Here is an 18459-nt window from a genome sequence, read left to right on the forward strand (position 1 = left end):
CAACTTTCTCGGCTTCTCCACCAACTCCCACTGCCGCCGCCTCCTTGTCGAATTCATGAGCAACGACAATTTGTACGATTTCCTCCACACCAATCCTCGCCCCCCAACCTGGCCCCGCCGCCTCTGATTAGCTCTCCGGACCGCCAAAGCTGGACATGGTGAATTCGTCGCTGTTGGTGATGGATTAGGCGATTCCGCTGATAAGAAGGCGGAAATTCATGAGCGAGTACGATCCTAGGGCTCCAGCACCCAGGGATGCGAGGGTGAGGAATATGGTGTCGGCGAAATGCGTGAGGTCGTGCAGAGAGAGGAGGTTGTCGATGAAGGAGGTGGCGAGGTGTTTGGGTGAGCTGCTGAATTCGTGGAATGGATTATCGAATCCTTGCATCATGGGGAAGGATGTGGACATCGTTGAAACGCCATTGAAGAATCAACAACTAGAGTTGGGGGTTCGAAGCAATTTGATGGAATCAATGGTTTAGGCCTACAACTACAAATCTCAGATTTTAGAATTGATGAGGGAGAGTGATGTATTGTGTGTCGCTGTGAGAGAGATTTTATTTTAGAAAATTTTTTAATTAAATTTTAATTAATTATTAATCTGGTAAAAAATTTTGCTAATTCACGCGAAAATCGAATCGTCAAAAAAGGACCAAATCGACAACGTTTTCGTATGTTTAGGACCAAACCGACATCGTTTTATGGACCCGTTTATCAAAAAGTGAATGTTTTAGACCATTGATATTTTGAGCATATGTTTAGAACCAAAATTGACCTTTACTCTTGTTATGGATTTGGATTTGGATTTGGATTTGGGTTTGGATTTGAATTTGGATTTGGATTTGGATTTGATGATTATGCTACATCACATGCATTTGAAATTAGTCGGAACTTGAAGCTTTTAGATTCTTATGAAAATGAAAACCGTGTGATTTTTATTAGAGAATGTACTTAGCGAGTGCTTTTATCTAGAGGAGAGTGGCTTTCCAAGCTCATTTTCTATGCTAGGAATGGAATACCAAACTCATATTTTCTGTTAAACCAGTTAAAGAGTGTTATTGCTTTTTGTCTGTGGAGATTATTCAATCCTTGTCCTGATTATTCATTACAAATATCCTGGAAATATAGAGGAGCTCAGCATTGATGTGGTGCTTATATTATTTTGAACTGCCTGTTCCTTTTAATGGTCTGGATATTCATCGTGCGCCATTTTGAACTTCCGGAATTTAATCATGGAGATTAATGGAAGGATTTGTAGTCGTCTGTAAGGTTATTGACTATATGGTTTTTCATACCTGTGGGACATTCTTGTGCAGTTATTTTTAATAATGTGTGACACACTTGTTACACAGTAGTACTTCCCCACATGGTGATCTTTTCTTGTGTTGGATGCACTCTGTTTAATTGTTGGCTGTTTTGTAGAGTGTGTTGGTTGAGCCTACCAGTGAAAATACAGGAATAGGCCTTGCATTTATTGCTGCATCAATAGGCTACAAGCTCATCTTGAGGATGCCGGTATCCATGAGTCTTGAGAGAAGAGTTCTCTTGAAAGCATTTGGAGCTGAGCTAGTTTTAACTAATGCAGCCAAAGGCATGAAAGGAGCTGTTCAAAAGGCTGAAGAGATGGTAAATAGCACCCCAAAAGCATACATGCTTCAACAGTTCGATAATCCTGCAAATCCCAAGGTGCCTACTAATGTCTAAACAGGTTTAATAAAATAGTGGAACAGTTGTACACGATAATAGCATGTTTTGCATTTAATTTATTCATTCTTTATGCTTGCACAATGTGATTTTCAATTTGAATTTAGGAGTAGCTTTTGGTGAATATGGATGAAAACTGGAGTCATAGATGAGGATTCTAAATTTCTCATTGCATTGACCCTGCAGGTTCACTATGAAACTACTGGCCCTGAGATCTGGGAAGATACAAAAGGCAAGGTGGATATACTTGTTGCTGGAACCATTACAGGAGTCGGCCGTTATCTCAAAAAATACAACCCTAACGTCAAGGCAATGCATTTTCTTTGATATACTCTATAATCCTTGTTTATATCATGTAAATTTCTTTTTGGGTTTAGGTTATTGGTTGGTGGCCTACTGAAAGCAACATACTGTCTGGTGGAAAGCCTGGTATGAGTGCAGCCTACTATGCCTTTGCTAAGTTACTTTTGCTGGTTAAATTTGTATACGGTTTGGTAGTAAGCTTTGAATGACAAAATCCTTGTCAGATATCAAGTGATGAAGTTGTGGAAACTGCAAAGCAACTTGCTCTCCAAGAGGGCCTGCTGGTTAGTTCATCTTGTTAGACCAAAAATTTTATGTGGTATCATGCTGAACTACTTAAGGATCTGCTATCTATAACATCTTCAGCTTTTGCATGTTATGTAAGCTGTTACGATTACCGGATTACATATGCTGACCCAAATCATCAGCTTCCCATCCAGCAAGCACTCACATCCATTTTACTGATTATATTGTAGTCGATTCCACGAGGTTGTCATCATTAAATGAATATTTACTGAAAGTGCCAACTTTTGTACTCATAAGCATATGTTCAAATAATTGTTTATGAGAATTTCAAGTCCATGTTTCTTCTGGAACTCTCTGGCCAGGTAGGTATTTCTTCTGGAGCTGCAGCTGCTGCTATTAGGATTGGAAAGAGACCTGAGAATGCAGGAAAGCTCATAGCGGTCTTATGCTTGTCAAACTGCTGTGCTATATTCGCAATGACTTCGACTAAAGTTAGATGCACAAGGTGTCATTTTTGTACAACATATATCCCCGTTCTTGTGAGTATGCACAATCCAGTCAATTTTGCTAATAATTTGACTGCAGTAATAAATATTGATAAATAGAAATGTTATTGCCAGTCGGCGAGAGATACTTATCGATGCTTCTTTTCCAGTCCATAAGAGAAGAATGTGAGAAGATGCATCCTGAAGCTTGAGAGTGTTGATTGATAGCTTTTGCAGTCGGTTTTTCTTTTATCCTGGAGAAAGGTTGTAACGATTCAGCCTTCTTCCTCTATTGCTCTACTTGAGCGCATCTATTATTATCAGCTTGTTTGTAAAATCAATGGGTTTCATAATTCCTACCATTCTATATTTACTACTAGTATGAAGTATTTTAGTTTGGACTTCGTGATTTTGTACCCCTTCACTTTCCAAAAAAAAAAAAGGGAGAGCTTAATAAGTCATTTTCCTAAATATTGTTGGGGTTTGGTGCCCCTTGCACAGCGGAAGACTTGTACAAAACAAATAAATCAGACACGGATCTATTTGACCGATTATGCGATTAATCAATTCACATGTTAAACAGATAATTGCATGCTAGAACGCAAATAATTCATGCTTAAAAAAAGTAAATCCTAAAACATGAATTCTACGGTTTAGAGTTACCGATTTTGATTCTCCAAAGAATCGTCGATTGCTCGCGCCTTCTCCACATGATGATCTTCAATACTAGACCACGGATCTTCTCTCTGGTTCCCGAACTGTATCTCGATATCAGGGTGGGCTGATCTTATCAAAATACTAGGACTCGAATAAAGAAGACAGAAGAAATCCTTTTGGAAAAAGGAGTAGAATTCGAAATTCTCTACAGCTTAGAGATTTTTGAAATTTTCGAAAAATACAAACAATGAAATTGTGATCCTTCTGTCTCCTTTATTCTCCTATTTATATTAAGTTCCTTTTGGGCCCAGACAGGGATCTATGGAAGGTTTTGGATATGGGCTCGCCCAATTAGCTTTTTACTAATTAAATTGAACCCACAATTTAATACAAGCTTATATTGGAATATTACGAGCAGCCACTACAGAAGTAATATTGAACTCTCCCCATCCAAATCCGAAATTACAAGTAATCCGGGTTTCCACTTTTATTATTTATTTCCCGCGCTTAAGATATAAATGTCCATTAATTAATTAATGTCTGCTATGGACTTAATTAATTAATATCTTATTAATTCCAAGAGTGGACTTAGCAAGAAACATTTATTTATTATTCATAGAGTAATAAAACTCCAACTGGCCAGTTTTCCGAATAATAAAACCTTGTTCGAGCTCCTCTTGAGGACATTATCAAACGAGACTCTTCTCGTGCACGATTCAACATAATAGCAATCCTAGCACCGCTAGATATTAATCACCACTACCCAATATATCAGGATTATTGGGTTGCGAAAAACCCGCACCATTTGATAAGTCAAAGTAGTGCATAATCAATACCGTATGCTCAATACTAACATATGTAGATTAAGAAAAAATATTTTATCAAGACCTAGTCTTTCAGTAGATAGCATAAAGACACGTCTTGCTGTTAGATCCGTTCAGTGCTATACCACACCAATGTCATCTTATTTCAGTAAGGCTTAGAAATATGCGGACTGACATTGCAACCTTTCACGATAGGTAGTCTAAGCCTATCTAGGTTGTGAAATTCTTCTTTTTCTTTTGCAAAGCATTGCATAGATCTGACTGTAAATTACCTTAAAGTGGACGACGCCCACAACCGGTCTATTAAGCAAAAGACTTAGACTTTGTTTACTTCTTATGCATTTAAATGTTTGTAAAACATCTTATAAATGCACAAGCAAACACAATGTAATAATAATAGTGATTCTATTCGTGCGAGACTGCTCGAATAATACTGAATCGGGTTAAAAGTGAATTGTAGAGTTTTACGTATACAAGCAAGATTCTATTCGCGTGAAACTGCTCGAAACATGCTTTTCAGTATACCAAACCTAACAAGTACGTAGTATATCAATATTACATAAAATGATATTACTACACTCAGTTATGAAGAAACTTACTGTTTCTTTCATGTAGTTTAGTTTTTACTACGTACTCATTACAATTTACATATATAAAATTTATTCAGTTTTTTTTTTTGGATAAAAGATAAGTTCTACACATTCAAGTTGATCAAATATTTTCCTTAGTTTGGGTCGTTCAGCATGCATGAGTACGAGCGCGTATTGTATTTGAAAAAATTGAGTGATCTACTATTATTAATTTTAAACTTGTGAATTCACCAAATATATTTGTTGTTTTTTTATTGATAAATAAATTTAAATTTGAAGGCCGCACTACGAAGGATTCGATCAAATACATCTTTGTAAAACGTGACTTTACAAGGACATGGACATCCATACAAATTTTCAGCAATTTTACCTACCACCAGCACATTAGCATTTCAAAAACTACAACACCAATAACTTAGCCACAAAATTTCATTAACAATTTCAAAATTTTCAAATCATAATTTTTAACAATTTCAAGTTTCGTATATTTTTGTGAATGTGATATTTTTAAATTTAAAAAATTATCTAAAATTAAAAAAGAATACATAATGTAAATATCTAAAATCAATTAATTTTAAATTTTGAAAAATGATATATAATCTAAATTCTTAAAATTAATACTCCAACTATAAAGTTTCACATGTATATAAAACAGCGGCATTCCATTGGATCCAAAATTTTAGCTAAACATAAGCCGGCTTCACTATTTCACAATTCCATATTCCGTTGACACTGACGAAAAGAAGCTCAGGTTAGTAGGGTTTGAGATTATTCATTTTACTTTTGAATTCTGTGTCCGATTTGGTTTACCAGATTAAATTGGATGATTATCCGAGAATCATATTGCTGTAGTATTGAATGCGATTCCATGACGAGTTGTTTGATTTTTATCTAAGACTTTTTTTTTAAATGTTTTTGCAATCAATTGAATCCAGGAAAATGTTCCACAGCTTGTATACAATCACCGAGTAAAGGAAAAATGATGCTATTAGGACGACCTAATTTCTAATGGAAAGTACTAAATTTAGGTTTTCAGATGCATTACATTAGGTATCATTTGTAGGTAGTATGAACACAGAAGGGCAAGATTGAAATAGTATACTTCAGCCGTTATCTGCTGGATTGAAATTTTGTATTAAAAAATTTTGGTCAAACCAATTAATGTGGTATGTCGAGGTGTGCCTTTATTGTGTCAGCTTTCTGATCCTGTGATTCATGTATTTGATATTGGATATGTTGATTAGGGGATGGTTTTTGGTGATGGTTATGGATTTAATGGGGCTTCTTTGCACTAAGATGTTGCTATGTGAGAAATGGAGCAACATCGTAGTGTGAAGATTAAGTGCTGTGTCTCTTTAACTTGTTCGTTGCTCGTATCTGCTATAAGTGTTTTTAATGAATAATGATAGTGTATGTTTTGGTTTTCCCATTTTGGGCCTAATGTATAGAAGTGTTGATTGTGTTACAAAGAAGGTAGGACATTGTACTATTATGTTTTATTGTGAATGTTTGATAGTGTATGTTCTGGTTTTCCCTTTCGGTCGATTATCATTCCACAAATGGTGGAACAGTGTTAGAATCAAAACATGGTGCTTCGTAGGTCGGTCATTTGTTTTGAAAGTAAATGTGCCTCCTTTGAAGATATTTAAGATACAGAACTTCGATAATTTCCTGATGTAGGAACCCCTTGAACGAAGAGAAAGGAAATACCGGGTTTGTTGATGTGACTAGGGGTGGGTCGATACGATATATCGTATCGAAAATGTTGTATCGTGTATCGTATAGAAAATATCGATATGAAAGAATTTCATATCGTTATCGTATCGATATTTCAATATATCGTACCGAAATTCGATATATCGTTAAATATCGATATATATCGAAAATTTTGATATATATCGAAAATAAATATCGATATATATCGCAAATATCGATATATCGAAAATTTTCGATATATATCGTATTTTTGATATAAAACGATATATCGCGATATAAGGAAATTCATATCGTTATCGTATCGAAAACTTACGATACGATATCGTATCGTATCGAAAATTACGATATATCGAAAATTCGATAATTTTTCGATATTTTTCAATACGATACGAGCGATATATCATTTTTTCGATATTTTTCCCGGCTCTAGATGTGACTGGGCTAGACAATATGGTGCTCTGCAACTTATAGATTTTACTTTTTTCCTTACTAAGATCCATTTTGCACCTCCTAAGAGTTCTATTTATTTCTATGCTTGGAATTTGGATAGGCAACTGGCTGTGTCCATGCTGTAGTGGAAGTTCTACTTGAGTTGTGCAATATTAATTTTGAGTTACTTTGCTAAATATGTTAATTATTGTACTGGAGATGAATTTTTATTTGGCTGTTGACAGTGACAGTTGAAGCCTTGAGACTGTGTATGCTCTAACAACCAAGCCTTTGTTTGTTTAGCTTAAACTAGAGTTGTTCATTCTGAGATGTCACGCGTTCCAGGATTTCGTTCTCTTACAACAAAGAGCAAGAATGCTGTTGTTGCTGGAGGGTTGACGTCATTTATCTTTGGGGTGTATTTCTACACAATGAGAGCAGTTGGTGGTACAGATGAACTTCAAGTAGCTATTGACAAGTTTGAACATCTGAAACATAGAGATGAGCAAGAAGCTACCTTGACACCCAAGGCATAGTTATTTATATCCCCAGACTTGTTATGGTTTCTTGATGTTTGAATTTTGAATAAACTCTAAATTTATAATTGGTCTGTTTCACTTGACTAACATTCTACTCTCTAGTTTTCTCATTCTAGTCAATTAATTGTTATGACTGCCTTAACATGAACATGAACTTTGCTTTGGATAGTTTGGTCTATACGACGATCCTTATATCTCATATTCTCCTTCCCTAACAGCCTAACTACCAAAAAATTATTTGTCGTAGCTGTGCAGAAGCTAAATGTTTGTCAACACTTTGATAAAATAAAAGTTGATTAAAAGAAATTTTTTTGCTCCTCTGATAGTTGTAGTTTCATTGAAAGTTCATAATCCTGCATGTACCAACAACAATGAGATCACACCACGTCGTTGGAGATACTTACTTGAGAATAGCAGCCATAGCATAACTATTCATATGAACATCCAAATTTATTGGTGGTTAGAAACAAAAAACAATAGATTCAAAAAATAGGAACCATCACACTTATATTTTAGCTAAATCAACTTGATGTTATGGTTCATGTTACACATAGTATCATACAAAATCACAACTTTGAAGGTAATACATACAGATGGAGAAATAACTTGTTGTGAGAAGAAAATTGGCTGAAAAAAAGGTATTCATAGATTTGAGGTAGCATGCATTCAGGTAAAGAAAACAATGAGAGAGGCTTAAGCACATAAAAAATCAGAAAATGTGGAGAAATGGGTGATAGGGTGTTGTTGATAAAAAGAAATAAAGAAGTTGACTGCACAGTTAGAAAATAAATCAAATAAAAAAACTAAGGGTTTGTACCGTGGCAGGGTACTATTCTACCACTAGACCACTGGTGCTTATTATTTTGTAGAGGATTTAACTTTATATATACATACGGAGTATAATATAATTGTCAGTTTGTCACTCATATTGTGACCAATTGAAAGGGATTTTATTTTATAGTTGTTACTTCATATTGGGACCAGTACATTTAATTTCAATTTTGGATTCAGACTATTTATATTTTATGGTATGAATTTTCCTTCCCCCCATTTTTTAAAGATTCTAAGCTTTCTTTGCTAACCACCGACTTTAGGGATCAAACCCCAATCTTTTGCACATCCAAGGAAAAAATAGTTTACTAAGTAACTTAACTACTTTAGTTAACTTCAAGTGATGTTAAAATGGCGAATCCAATTGACAGAGAAAAACTCTATTAAAGGAGGAAGAAGAAACGTGAATAAAAATGAGCGATATCATCGAGAGGAGAATAGAGGGAAATTTCTTTATTGACTAAATTTTGGAAGTGATGGCTACAATTTACAATAAAATGCTTTATATATGGAGTGGGAAAATGCTAAACTAACTCATTAAAAGCTAACAAAATTACATTGGTTATTTTCTATTTGAACAAAAAATGAAAAATGTAATTGGAGAAAAAATTGGAACATAATGCTAAACGTGAGTAACTAAAAATAGTAGGCCTGTCAAATTGGGTATCCGTGGATACCCGATCTCGAATTTCCCAAAATCTAATATCCGATATCCGACCCGAAAATAATTTCGGGTACCCGGATATTCGATTCGGGTATCCAGTCCCGAAAAATCGGGTATCCAGTCCCGATTTTGTAATTTTATTTTATTATTTTTTTAAGAAAATTAACTACGAACTTTTAGAAATACAAACTTGTAATTCGAATTATATACAAACTTGAAGTAGTTCGAATTTAAGAGAAAAAAAACTTCTATAAATTTTTAGAAATAAAAAAATTCATTAATCATAACATCCATTATTCATCCATAATAAACACCACAATTCATTCATTAACCCAAAATGTGGCTTAAGAACGGAGGATTTGAGAGTACATTTAATTATTTAAAATAATAGAATAAATGCATAATTTATTTAATTTAAAGAAAAAATTAAAAAAATCGGGTAATTTAGGTATACCCGAACCCGATAATCCAAAAATCCTATACCCGAACCCGATCCCGAACCCGAATAATCAGATATCGGGTATTCAATTATCCGATATTTCGGGTTCGGATACCAGGTATCCAAAACCAGATATCCATTTTGACGGCTCTAAAAATAAGATTAATAAAGAACTGTGGGGGGCAATTTAGCCAATTTGAAACTAGGGTTTTGGTTCGCCCTATCGCCTGCGGCCTATAAATTCATTCTAACATTTACCCAATGATTTCATATGCATTTTACATCTCTGTCCGCCGTTTTGCATTTCTTCTTTCTTTTCTAAAATTATCATTTTCTCGATTAGATTTCTCTTGTGTTGCTGTTTTGGTTTAATGATTTTTGCTTAAAGTTGCCAATTTGCAGAGCAAGGGCGTCGATTTTATATCAATGGCGAAAACTTGCATTGAAGGTTGGCAATATCGACGCGATTCTCCGTGCCTTTCATCTAATCTGGGTTTTGATTGCGGCCTCGAACAAATCGCTACATTTCTCAAAATTTCGTTCGGAATAAATATGATTTGGTATTTAAATTTTTGTAAATTAGGAGCCAATTTGCAGAGCAAGGACGTCGATTTTATATCAATGACGAAAACTTGCATTGAAGGTTGGCAAGATCGAAGCGATTCTCCGTGCCTTTCATCTATTTCGGTTTTGATTGCGGCCTCGAACAAATCGCTACAATTTTTCATATCTCAGTTTTTTATAAATACTTCCTCCAGCACAAATGAATTTGGGGTCTATTGATAACAAACGGTAAAATTAAATAAATGCGATTTTTATGAAAATTAATAAAATAGAGACATTTTTTTATGGATGAACTATTAAAAATAACAATTAAAATAAGATTGTTTTTCTTAGAGTTACTGTGTAAAATAATTTTAAACAAAAAAAGCTATTTTTAGTTTTTCTACAAAGGTTAATGTAGGAAAGGGTAACATAATTGGTTTAATCCACAATAATTTGTACTACTCTATTCAAAAAAAAAAAAATCAAGCAAAGTTTCAACTAGGTGTGCAAGTGGTTTTTGGTTATTCGATTAACCGAATCGGAATCGGTCGGTTATTGATTTAACCGATAATCAAAATTTATGGTTACCGGTTCAGTATCGATTTTAAGTTTTGCTCCAAATCGGTTATCGGTTATAATTAATCGGACCGATAACCGTCAGTTATAACCGATAACCAAATTAAATTCAATTTTAATTTCAAGTATACTTTCTCTGTCCCATTGGAAATGAAACGTTTTCCTTTTTAGGTTTGTTCCAATAAAAATAAAATGTTTCCTAAAATAGAAACAACACTTTCTCTACTTTTTCTTCTCTCTTACTTTACTCTCTTTTCATTAACTCACAAAACACCACTGCATAAAATCTTGTGCCGGAAACCAAATGTTGCATATTTATTAGGACGGGGGGAGTATGTTTATTTAACACTAGAAGAAATTATAATTTACTTTTAAACTTTGTCACAATTGAAGAAATTGTAATATATATCTAAACTTTGTCAAAGTCTCGTATTGCAATGTCAAAAAAGTCCATTGTAATTGATGTCACTATCAATTATCGTATTATATTTATAAATTTATATCTTAAAGTCAATAAAGTGCTTAAGCATTACAATTTTTAAAAAATGAATAACCCTTCACTTATTATTGGAAAAAAGTTTTTAAGTCTTTTAAAGTGTCTAAACAATTTATGTATAACTTGTAAATAGGAGTATAATAATAATAATAATAATAATAATAATAATAATAATAATAATAATAATAATAATAATAATAATAATAATAATAATAATAATTAGATGAAAAGTTAAAAGTTAAAACCATAAACAATTTTAATTTCGTTTATATTTTAATTAATAATAGAAGAAATTGTAATTTACTTCCAAATTTTGTCAAAGTCTCATTGTAATGTCAAAAAAGTCTATTTTAATTTGTATTACTATCAGTTATGTTTATAATATCTCAAAGCTTATAAAGTTTCTAAATATTACTACCTCCGCCCACCAAAATTTGTCTCATTTTCCTATTTCCGTTCGTTCCCAAAAATTTGTACATTTCACTTTTACCATTTTTGGTAGTGGACCCCATATTCCACTAACTCATTCATACTCACATTTTATTATAAAACTAATATATAAAAGTATGACCCACAATCCACTAACTTTTTCAACTCACTTTTCATTACATTTCTTAAAACCCGTGCCGGGTCAAAGTGGGACAAATTTTGGTGGACGGAGGTAGTAGTATTTTATAAATAAGATCTCTCAAATTCAATAATGCGGTTAATCATTACTACTATTTTAAAAATAGGATAACCCTTTACTTATTATTGGATTTTTTTTTTATATTTTAGATCATTTAAAGTTAAGTCTTTTAAAGTGTCTAAACAATTTATGTATTACTTGTTAATAATAATAATAATAATAATAATAATAATAATTAGATGAAAAGTTAAAACCCATAAACAATTTTCATTTCAATTCGGTTAGTTCGGTTATAACTGTTAACCGACCTGTTCTAACCGAGTCGGTTAATTAAGTAACCGAATAACCACCCCTAGTTTCAACTAGTGGAATCTAAATATATTAATTTTTTTAGACACTGGTTTTTAAATCATTATTTATAATCGATTATAGTATGTAACAATAATATGAAGTTCTGAGATTAATTAATTAAGAGCATCGTCCGCCAATGTGGCATTGCGGACGATGACTTCTCCATCGTCCGCGGACGCTGCGCGTCCTCCGCCCCTTCCTCCGTCGCATCGTTCGCCACTGTGGGCGACGCGGACAATGCGACGGACGATAGAACGCGTTCAAATTTTTTTTCTATTTAAACACCTCAATTCCCATACCATTTTACATCTTCCAATTTTCCATCTCCTAATTTTTCTCTCTCATTTCTCTTATCCTCACTTTCCCAATTTTCTCAATACAAAAATGAATCCTGATGTCGATGATTGGAGTACATCGGAAGGCATTACTCGGTCCTTGACTCGGGCCTTGTTCGATTGCGTTAATGATGCCGCGGCGGAATGCTTGGCAGAAATGGAGCGCGAGCATGCAGTGGCGGAGCAGCAGGCGGCGGCGGCGGCGTAGATCCCTCGGCCGATTCGACGACGGGCGTATGTCCCTGAAGATACCGATTGTCAGAGTGTGCACAGAAAAGAATAACAAGTTTCCTAGGTCCAGCAAACCCACTAGATCACAAGGTCTAGGAACTCACTGGTCGTTGGAAAATCTCGGTCGTCGGACACACAGAGCACTTCTTCAAAACCCTCAACCACTTATACTAAAACTTAGCACAGGGAAGTAGGGATCGATCCCACAGAGATGGATGCGTAATGAACATGCTCAATGATTTGGAAATTATTTTTGGATTGGCTGCTGCCAAGCATTTTTTCTTGGGTTGAGGAAATTAGACTAACTTGAGATTGAGATCTGCTACGCTAACAGCTAGATCTAGGCAAAACAGAAATCATGCACGTTGACTATGACATTTTCCAGCACACCTTCAGGACAAATGCAAGTTCTATCTGCTAACTGGATTACTACCTTGGTAGCAACCATCCTTACTCCTGTCAATTTCTTATAGATCGAAAGCGGTAAAACATTGATAGATGCCCCTAGATCACACATAGCATGCTCGACCTTGATGTCCCCTAGAGAGATGGGTAATGTGAACATACCTGGGTCCGTGCATTTCGAGGGCATCCTTCTCTTTTGTATCACAGCAGACACATTCTCCCCGATCACAATCTTCCCGTCTGGTTTGGTCTTCCCTGCAATGAATTCCTTGATGAACTTGCTAAAGGCAGGCATTTTCAGGGCTTGCAAGAATGGCATGTTGATTTCCAGCTTGCTAAAAATCTCCATGAGGTCCTCTGTATCATCCTTCTTCTTCTTTGCTTCCCCCCGGTATGGAAATGGTTTTGCTCGCTTCACTGCATTTGTGGAACTCCCAGCTTGGGTATCACCAACTTCCCTGCTTCCTTCCTTGCTCACTACCTCAGGTTCTGGATCTAGGAAGAATGGGGCACTTGGTCGAGGTAAGGATCCCCCTAAATCTCCCTTCTGGAGGTCATCCTGAACAAGGATTTCTCTGGTTCTAGGGCTATCCCCTTGAAGCACTTGACCTTCTTTCCCTTTACTAACCTGTATGGGTACCTCCTCGTCAATCTCCAAGGTCGGTCCTTTGTAGCCCCGCCCGGATCTCAAGGTGATTTGACTAATGTTTGCTCGGTCCGGTGGTTTGACTGTGGCAAGAAGTTTCCCTTCATTTCTCCGCATCTCATTCAAAGAAACTGCGATCAGGGACAGTTGCTTCGCCATCATATCCATGGCGACTTTATGTTCCGACTGAGCGTCTTGCAATTTGTGCACCACGTCGTTGTTGGAATGCAAGTTATTCTGCATGAACTACTGTGACTTCACTAGGTCGTGGACCATGTCATCCAAACTCCTTTGTGGCCTGGAGTTGAATTGATTAAAATTCGATCCTTAACCTTGGTTCTGCCCCTGATTCTGCCGATAATTCCCTTGATTTCCTTGATGGTTGTTGTACTGATTGTTAGACCCTTGGTTCCCTTGATGATTCGGTTGGGAATTCTGATAGTTCCCCTGGTTATTTCTCTGGTGAGGTGGCACATAAGAGCTCTCTGGGTTGTTCTGATTCCTATTGCCCCAATTAGTATGGTGTTGGTTCCTGTACCCCAGTTGCAATTGCCCCTCTTGACCCTTCCCTGACCAGTTGGACTGCCTCTCCGGAGGGTGTGCATAATTCGTGATCTGCAATGGAGGTGGCTGACTTTGATCGTTGTCAGTCCATCTAAAATTGGGGTGAGTCCTCCATGGGGTATCCTTTTGTCTTCCTTGGTTCCAACTTCCACCCGGATTCCAACTCCCCATCGAATTTGCTTGAGCTTGGCATTCCCCTTCACAGGGTTGACTGTAATAAGGCTGAAGTTGCCTTTCTTCTTGACCAAGGGGTTTCTCATTTTCTGCTGGAGCATGAGGGTTGTATTTCTCAATTGCGTTCAGCAGTGCTTTCTCCAATTTATCCATCCTGTCTTCCACCTTCTTGTCATCTTGTTCCGTCACTGCATTGGCTGACCCCCTCCTCAATATGTTTCGCGGGTTATCATAGGCCTTCTTCGCCTCAATCAGCCTTCCCAAAGTCTCTCTGGCTTCACTTGCTTTAGTCTTGGTAAAATTTTCCCCGCTCGAGGAATTCATCAAATCTTTTGACTCAGGGTTTGCTTCTTCGTAAAACAGATAGTCCTCCGCTTCAATCATCCTATGGTTCGGACAAGCATCCAGCAATCCCTTGAACCGGGACCAATAAGAGCTCAGAGACTCATCATATTCTTGCTTGCACTCCTGGATCTCCTTCTTCAAGGCATTTGTCTTGTTGGACGGGAAAAAATAATCCAAGAACTCCAGTTTGATATCTTTCCATGTGTTAATCGAGTCTGGTGGAAGCCTCAGTAGCCAAGTATTAGCCTCTCCTTTGAGGGCGAACGGAACTGCACGTAAACAGTAGTCCTCCCCAGTCGCCTCGTTGGGGCGCTTTTGAATGCTACACAGCTTACTAAACTCGTTTAAGAATTCATAAGGACATTCGTTCCTTCGTCCAGAAAACGTGGGCAAAACTCTGAGCACATTTGTCTTGATATCAATAGACCTCCGACGCGGGTTCGAGACTATGGCATGGGCGGGTTCACCGTCGAGATGTGCGGTGAGTGACCCTATCTCCGGATCGGGATCGACTAAATGAGCCATATTTGGGTCTTCATCCTCCTCAGTCTCGGAATGCTCTGTTTCTGTTGACGGCTTCGGGTCTTCTTCTCCCGACGAATTCCACTCCTACTCACTTTCTGATTCGAACGGAAATGGGTCCACCGTCCTTAAACCTGATCTGGTGGTGATAGTGGACGTAGACTCTTTGACTTCCCACTTGTATCGGCCGCTCCTTGACCCAGATGAACTAGCCCAACTTCCAGAATGTAAGCCCGTGTTCATAAACTGTCAAGGAGAACAAAATAATAGAAATTAAATTATAAACACCAAAACCTCAAACGCAATAACAAAAAACTGCTAGCCTTCCCATTCAACGGCGCCATTTGAAGATACCGATTGTCAGAGTGTGCACAGAAAAGAATAACAAGTTTCCTAGGTCCAGCAAATCCACTAGATCACAAGGTCTAGGAACTCACTAGTCGTTGGAAAATCTCGGTCTTCGGACACACAGAGCACTTCTTCAAAACCCTAAACCACTTATACTAAAACTTAGCACAGGGAAGTAGGGATCGATCCCACAGAGATGGATGCGTAATGAACATGCTCAAGGATTTGGAAATTATTTTTGGGTTGGCTGTTGCCACGCATTTTTTCTTGGGTTGAGGAAATTAGACTAACTTGAGATTGAGATCTGCTACGCTAACAGCTAAATCTAGGCAAAACAGAAATCATGCACGTAAATTGAAATCGAGAAAATCACTAGATCTAAGAATCTATTCTAAATTACCTAGATCTGGGAAATAAACTGACGGTGGGGACCATGACTGAAAAAGCAGAGTACGGACGAAAAGCTGGAAAAACAACTAACTAAAGTACTAACTAACAACGACATCATCTTCTCCAACCAATTGCACAAAAACTCAGAAGAAACATGTATGAGCGTAATTGGAAAAAACAGAGCAAACTAGAATTAAGCAATTTAACGAAGAACAATTAAGAACTAAACAGATCTATGGCTACTAGACGAAGTAAAACAGAAGTAAACAGAAAACTCAAGAATCCATGCACAACTCGACTTTCCTTGTTCAGATCCAACCTCGGATGCTAAATCCACTCCGGATCCAAGCATCCGACACAAACTCCGGCCAAAAAACATTCCATAACTGCAAAATCACCAAATACCTCCGATCAACAACAACACCACAGATATACTGCCAAATTCCCTAGATCAAGCACCAAAGTGACAAAACAGAGATTAACATGCAACTTGCCGAAATAAAACTCCAAACAACAGGATCAACGTAGATCAACACGAGATGACACAAATATAACAGAAACTAAAGGAATGCGTAGATAATCAGTAACATCAACAACCAAATCGACTTCCAAAAGTGAAGTTCGAACGAAATAATGTGCAAAAGAACCGAAAGTAAATAGATTGTATCTTCGCCCTCACGCGGACGGTGTTACGACGGACTTCCTCTGAAGATGAGACCCTTTAAAACCCTAAATTACCCCAGAACTCCCATTTCCCAAGTGTGTGTGTTGTGTGTGAGCTAAGAGCGAAAAGATTGTATATGTTGTGTGTTGCATGCTCCTCTATTTATAGGCGTTGAAGTGGGGCCCAGCGAGGTATAGAGAGACTTTGTTGCCCTCAGCTATTGACTCCCTTCTTCTAGCCTCCTTTTCCTTCAATTCTGCTCACTTTTCCTTCATTCCTTCTCTAGTCCGTTTCCTCCAACATCTCCTGGATCTAGCGATTCTGTCACACACCTGGCTTAAAAACTGTGTAAGACCCAGTAAAATATAGTGTTTTTCACCATATAACCGATGCATGAAATTAGCCTTATCAGTCTCTCGCGAGCACGACCTAGCTCACCAACGTCTGGTCGCAGACTATTTTGCCGAGCAACCACGGTGGGGCCCGATGGTTTTTCACCGCCGTGTTAGAATGCGGTGAGATCTTTTTCTCCGCATTGTCCGAACGTTGGAGGGACGTAATGTATACTTCCAGTATCGGGAAGACAACATCGGCAGACTCGGACTTACGCCGTTGCAGAAGTGCACGGTTGCGATCCGACAGTTGGGCTACGACACCACGGAGGATATGTTCGACGAGTACCTTCACGTCGGGGAGACAACTGTCCGCGATTGCTTGAAGAATTTTTGTAGGGGAGTTGTGGAGGCTTTTGGTGACACATATTTGCGAAGGCCGACTGCTGATGATTGCCAGAACCTGATGAGGATGCACGAGATGGTGCACGACTTCCCTGGAATGCTAGGGAGCATCGATTGTATGCACTGGGTGTGGAAGAATTTCCCGACGGCGTGGAGAGACCAATTTACCAGTGGATACAATAGCAGCCACCCGTCGATGATCCTCAAAGCCGTCGCTGACCACCGGCTCTGGATCTGACATGCATACTTCGGTGTAGTCGGGTCGAACAACGACATCAACGTCCTCAACTCGTCCACCCTCTTCGCCGATCAATACAGGGGTCGCGGCACGACCATCGAGTTCACTGCCAACGGACGCCAATATCTTATGGGGTACTACTTGGACGATGGCATATACCCAAGGTGGCCTGTTTTTGTGAAGACGGTCAGCTTCCCAATGGGTGACAGGAGAGTGTTGTTTGCGGCAAAGCAGGAGGCTGCGCGGAAGGATGTGGAGCGGGATTTTGGTGTGCTCCATCGCGGTGGGCAATAGTGAAAGGTCCGACACGTTTTTGGTTCAGGGAAGACATCGCCGATGTCATGTACGCGTGCATCATCTTGCATAACATGATAGTCGAACAAGAAGTTGGACATGTCACCGATTGGGCCGATGATGAAGGTGGATCTAGCTCCAGCACGGGAACCACGCCTGTCGCTCGAGGATTACTGATGGACTTCAGTGAGGTTCTAGCTAGACAGACCTCAATGCGCAGCCAACAAGACCATGCGGCGCTGATGAACGACATGATTGAAGAAGTTTGGAAGCGCCACGACCATTGAGAATTTGTAGTGTTTTTATTTCGTACTGTAATTTGAACTTTCAATGAAATGAAGTTGTTTTTTCCAATTTTTGTAGTGTTTAAAAATATTCAAAAAATAAATAAAAATGCTTAGGGCAGAGCTTTGGGCGGGCTATAGTCCGCCCCATTACAGGTGGAAGGGGCGGAGGATAAAATGCTGATGTAGTGGTGCATAGGGCGGGGCTTAGGGCGTCGTATAGTCCGCCCCATTGTGGATGCCCTAATCACAAATTGA

The 18459-nt window shown here is 37.8% G+C and overlaps 2 protein-coding genes, 2 non-coding genes and 1 pseudogene across 6 annotated transcripts; all 5 read left to right on the plus strand.

The window, feature by feature from the left end:
• The first annotated feature begins 218 nt into the window (after positions 1-218).
• LOC125220421 (cysteine synthase, chloroplastic/chromoplastic-like) lies at positions 219-2972 on the plus strand (annotated as a pseudogene).
• A 2478-nt stretch (positions 2973-5450) lies between these two features.
• Positions 5451-7582, plus strand: LOC125223882 (uncharacterized). 3 transcript variants are annotated; one of them, XM_089058684.1, is made up of 2 exons: positions 5451-5560; positions 7200-7582. In XM_089058684.1, exon 2 carries the CDS (start codon positions 7284-7286, stop codon positions 7488-7490), a length of 207 nt encoding a protein of 68 aa, XP_088914810.1. In that variant the 5' UTR covers positions 5451-5560; positions 7200-7283; the 3' UTR covers positions 7491-7582. The 3 variants fall into 3 exon arrangements, 2 of the variants coding, with proteins under 2 accessions (XP_088914810.1, XP_088914807.1); XM_089058681.1 differs by having other exon boundaries at positions 5452-5560; positions 7258-7582; XR_016130567.1 differs by having other exon boundaries at positions 5456-5560; positions 7300-7437.
• Positions 7583-9828: 2246 nt separating this feature from the next.
• LOC125191421 (small nucleolar RNA snoR86) lies at positions 9829-9954 on the plus strand. The gene has a single exon (XR_007171106.1). It is a non-coding gene; the product is annotated as a small nucleolar RNA snoR86 (small nucleolar RNA).
• Positions 9955-10023: 69 nt separating this feature from the next.
• Positions 10024-10148, plus strand: LOC125191423 (small nucleolar RNA snoR86). Its single transcript, XR_007171107.1, has one exon. It is a non-coding gene; the product is annotated as a small nucleolar RNA snoR86 (small nucleolar RNA).
• Positions 10149-17446: 7298 nt separating this feature from the next.
• Positions 17447-18204, plus strand: LOC148934093 (uncharacterized). The gene is made up of 2 exons (XM_089062183.1): positions 17447-17512; positions 17833-18204. The coding sequence occupies exons 1-2, from the start codon at positions 17447-17449 to the stop codon at positions 18202-18204; spliced, it is 438 nt and encodes a 145-aa protein (XP_088918309.1).
• Positions 18205-18459: the final 255 nt, after the last annotated feature.

The sequence above is a fragment of the Salvia hispanica genome, chromosome 1, assembly GCF_029641045.1.
Source record: "Salvia hispanica isolate PSC_SH4W2 chromosome 1, Shi_PSC_v1, whole genome shotgun sequence".
Lineage (NCBI taxonomy): Eukaryota > Viridiplantae > Streptophyta > Magnoliopsida > Lamiales > Lamiaceae > Salvia > Salvia hispanica.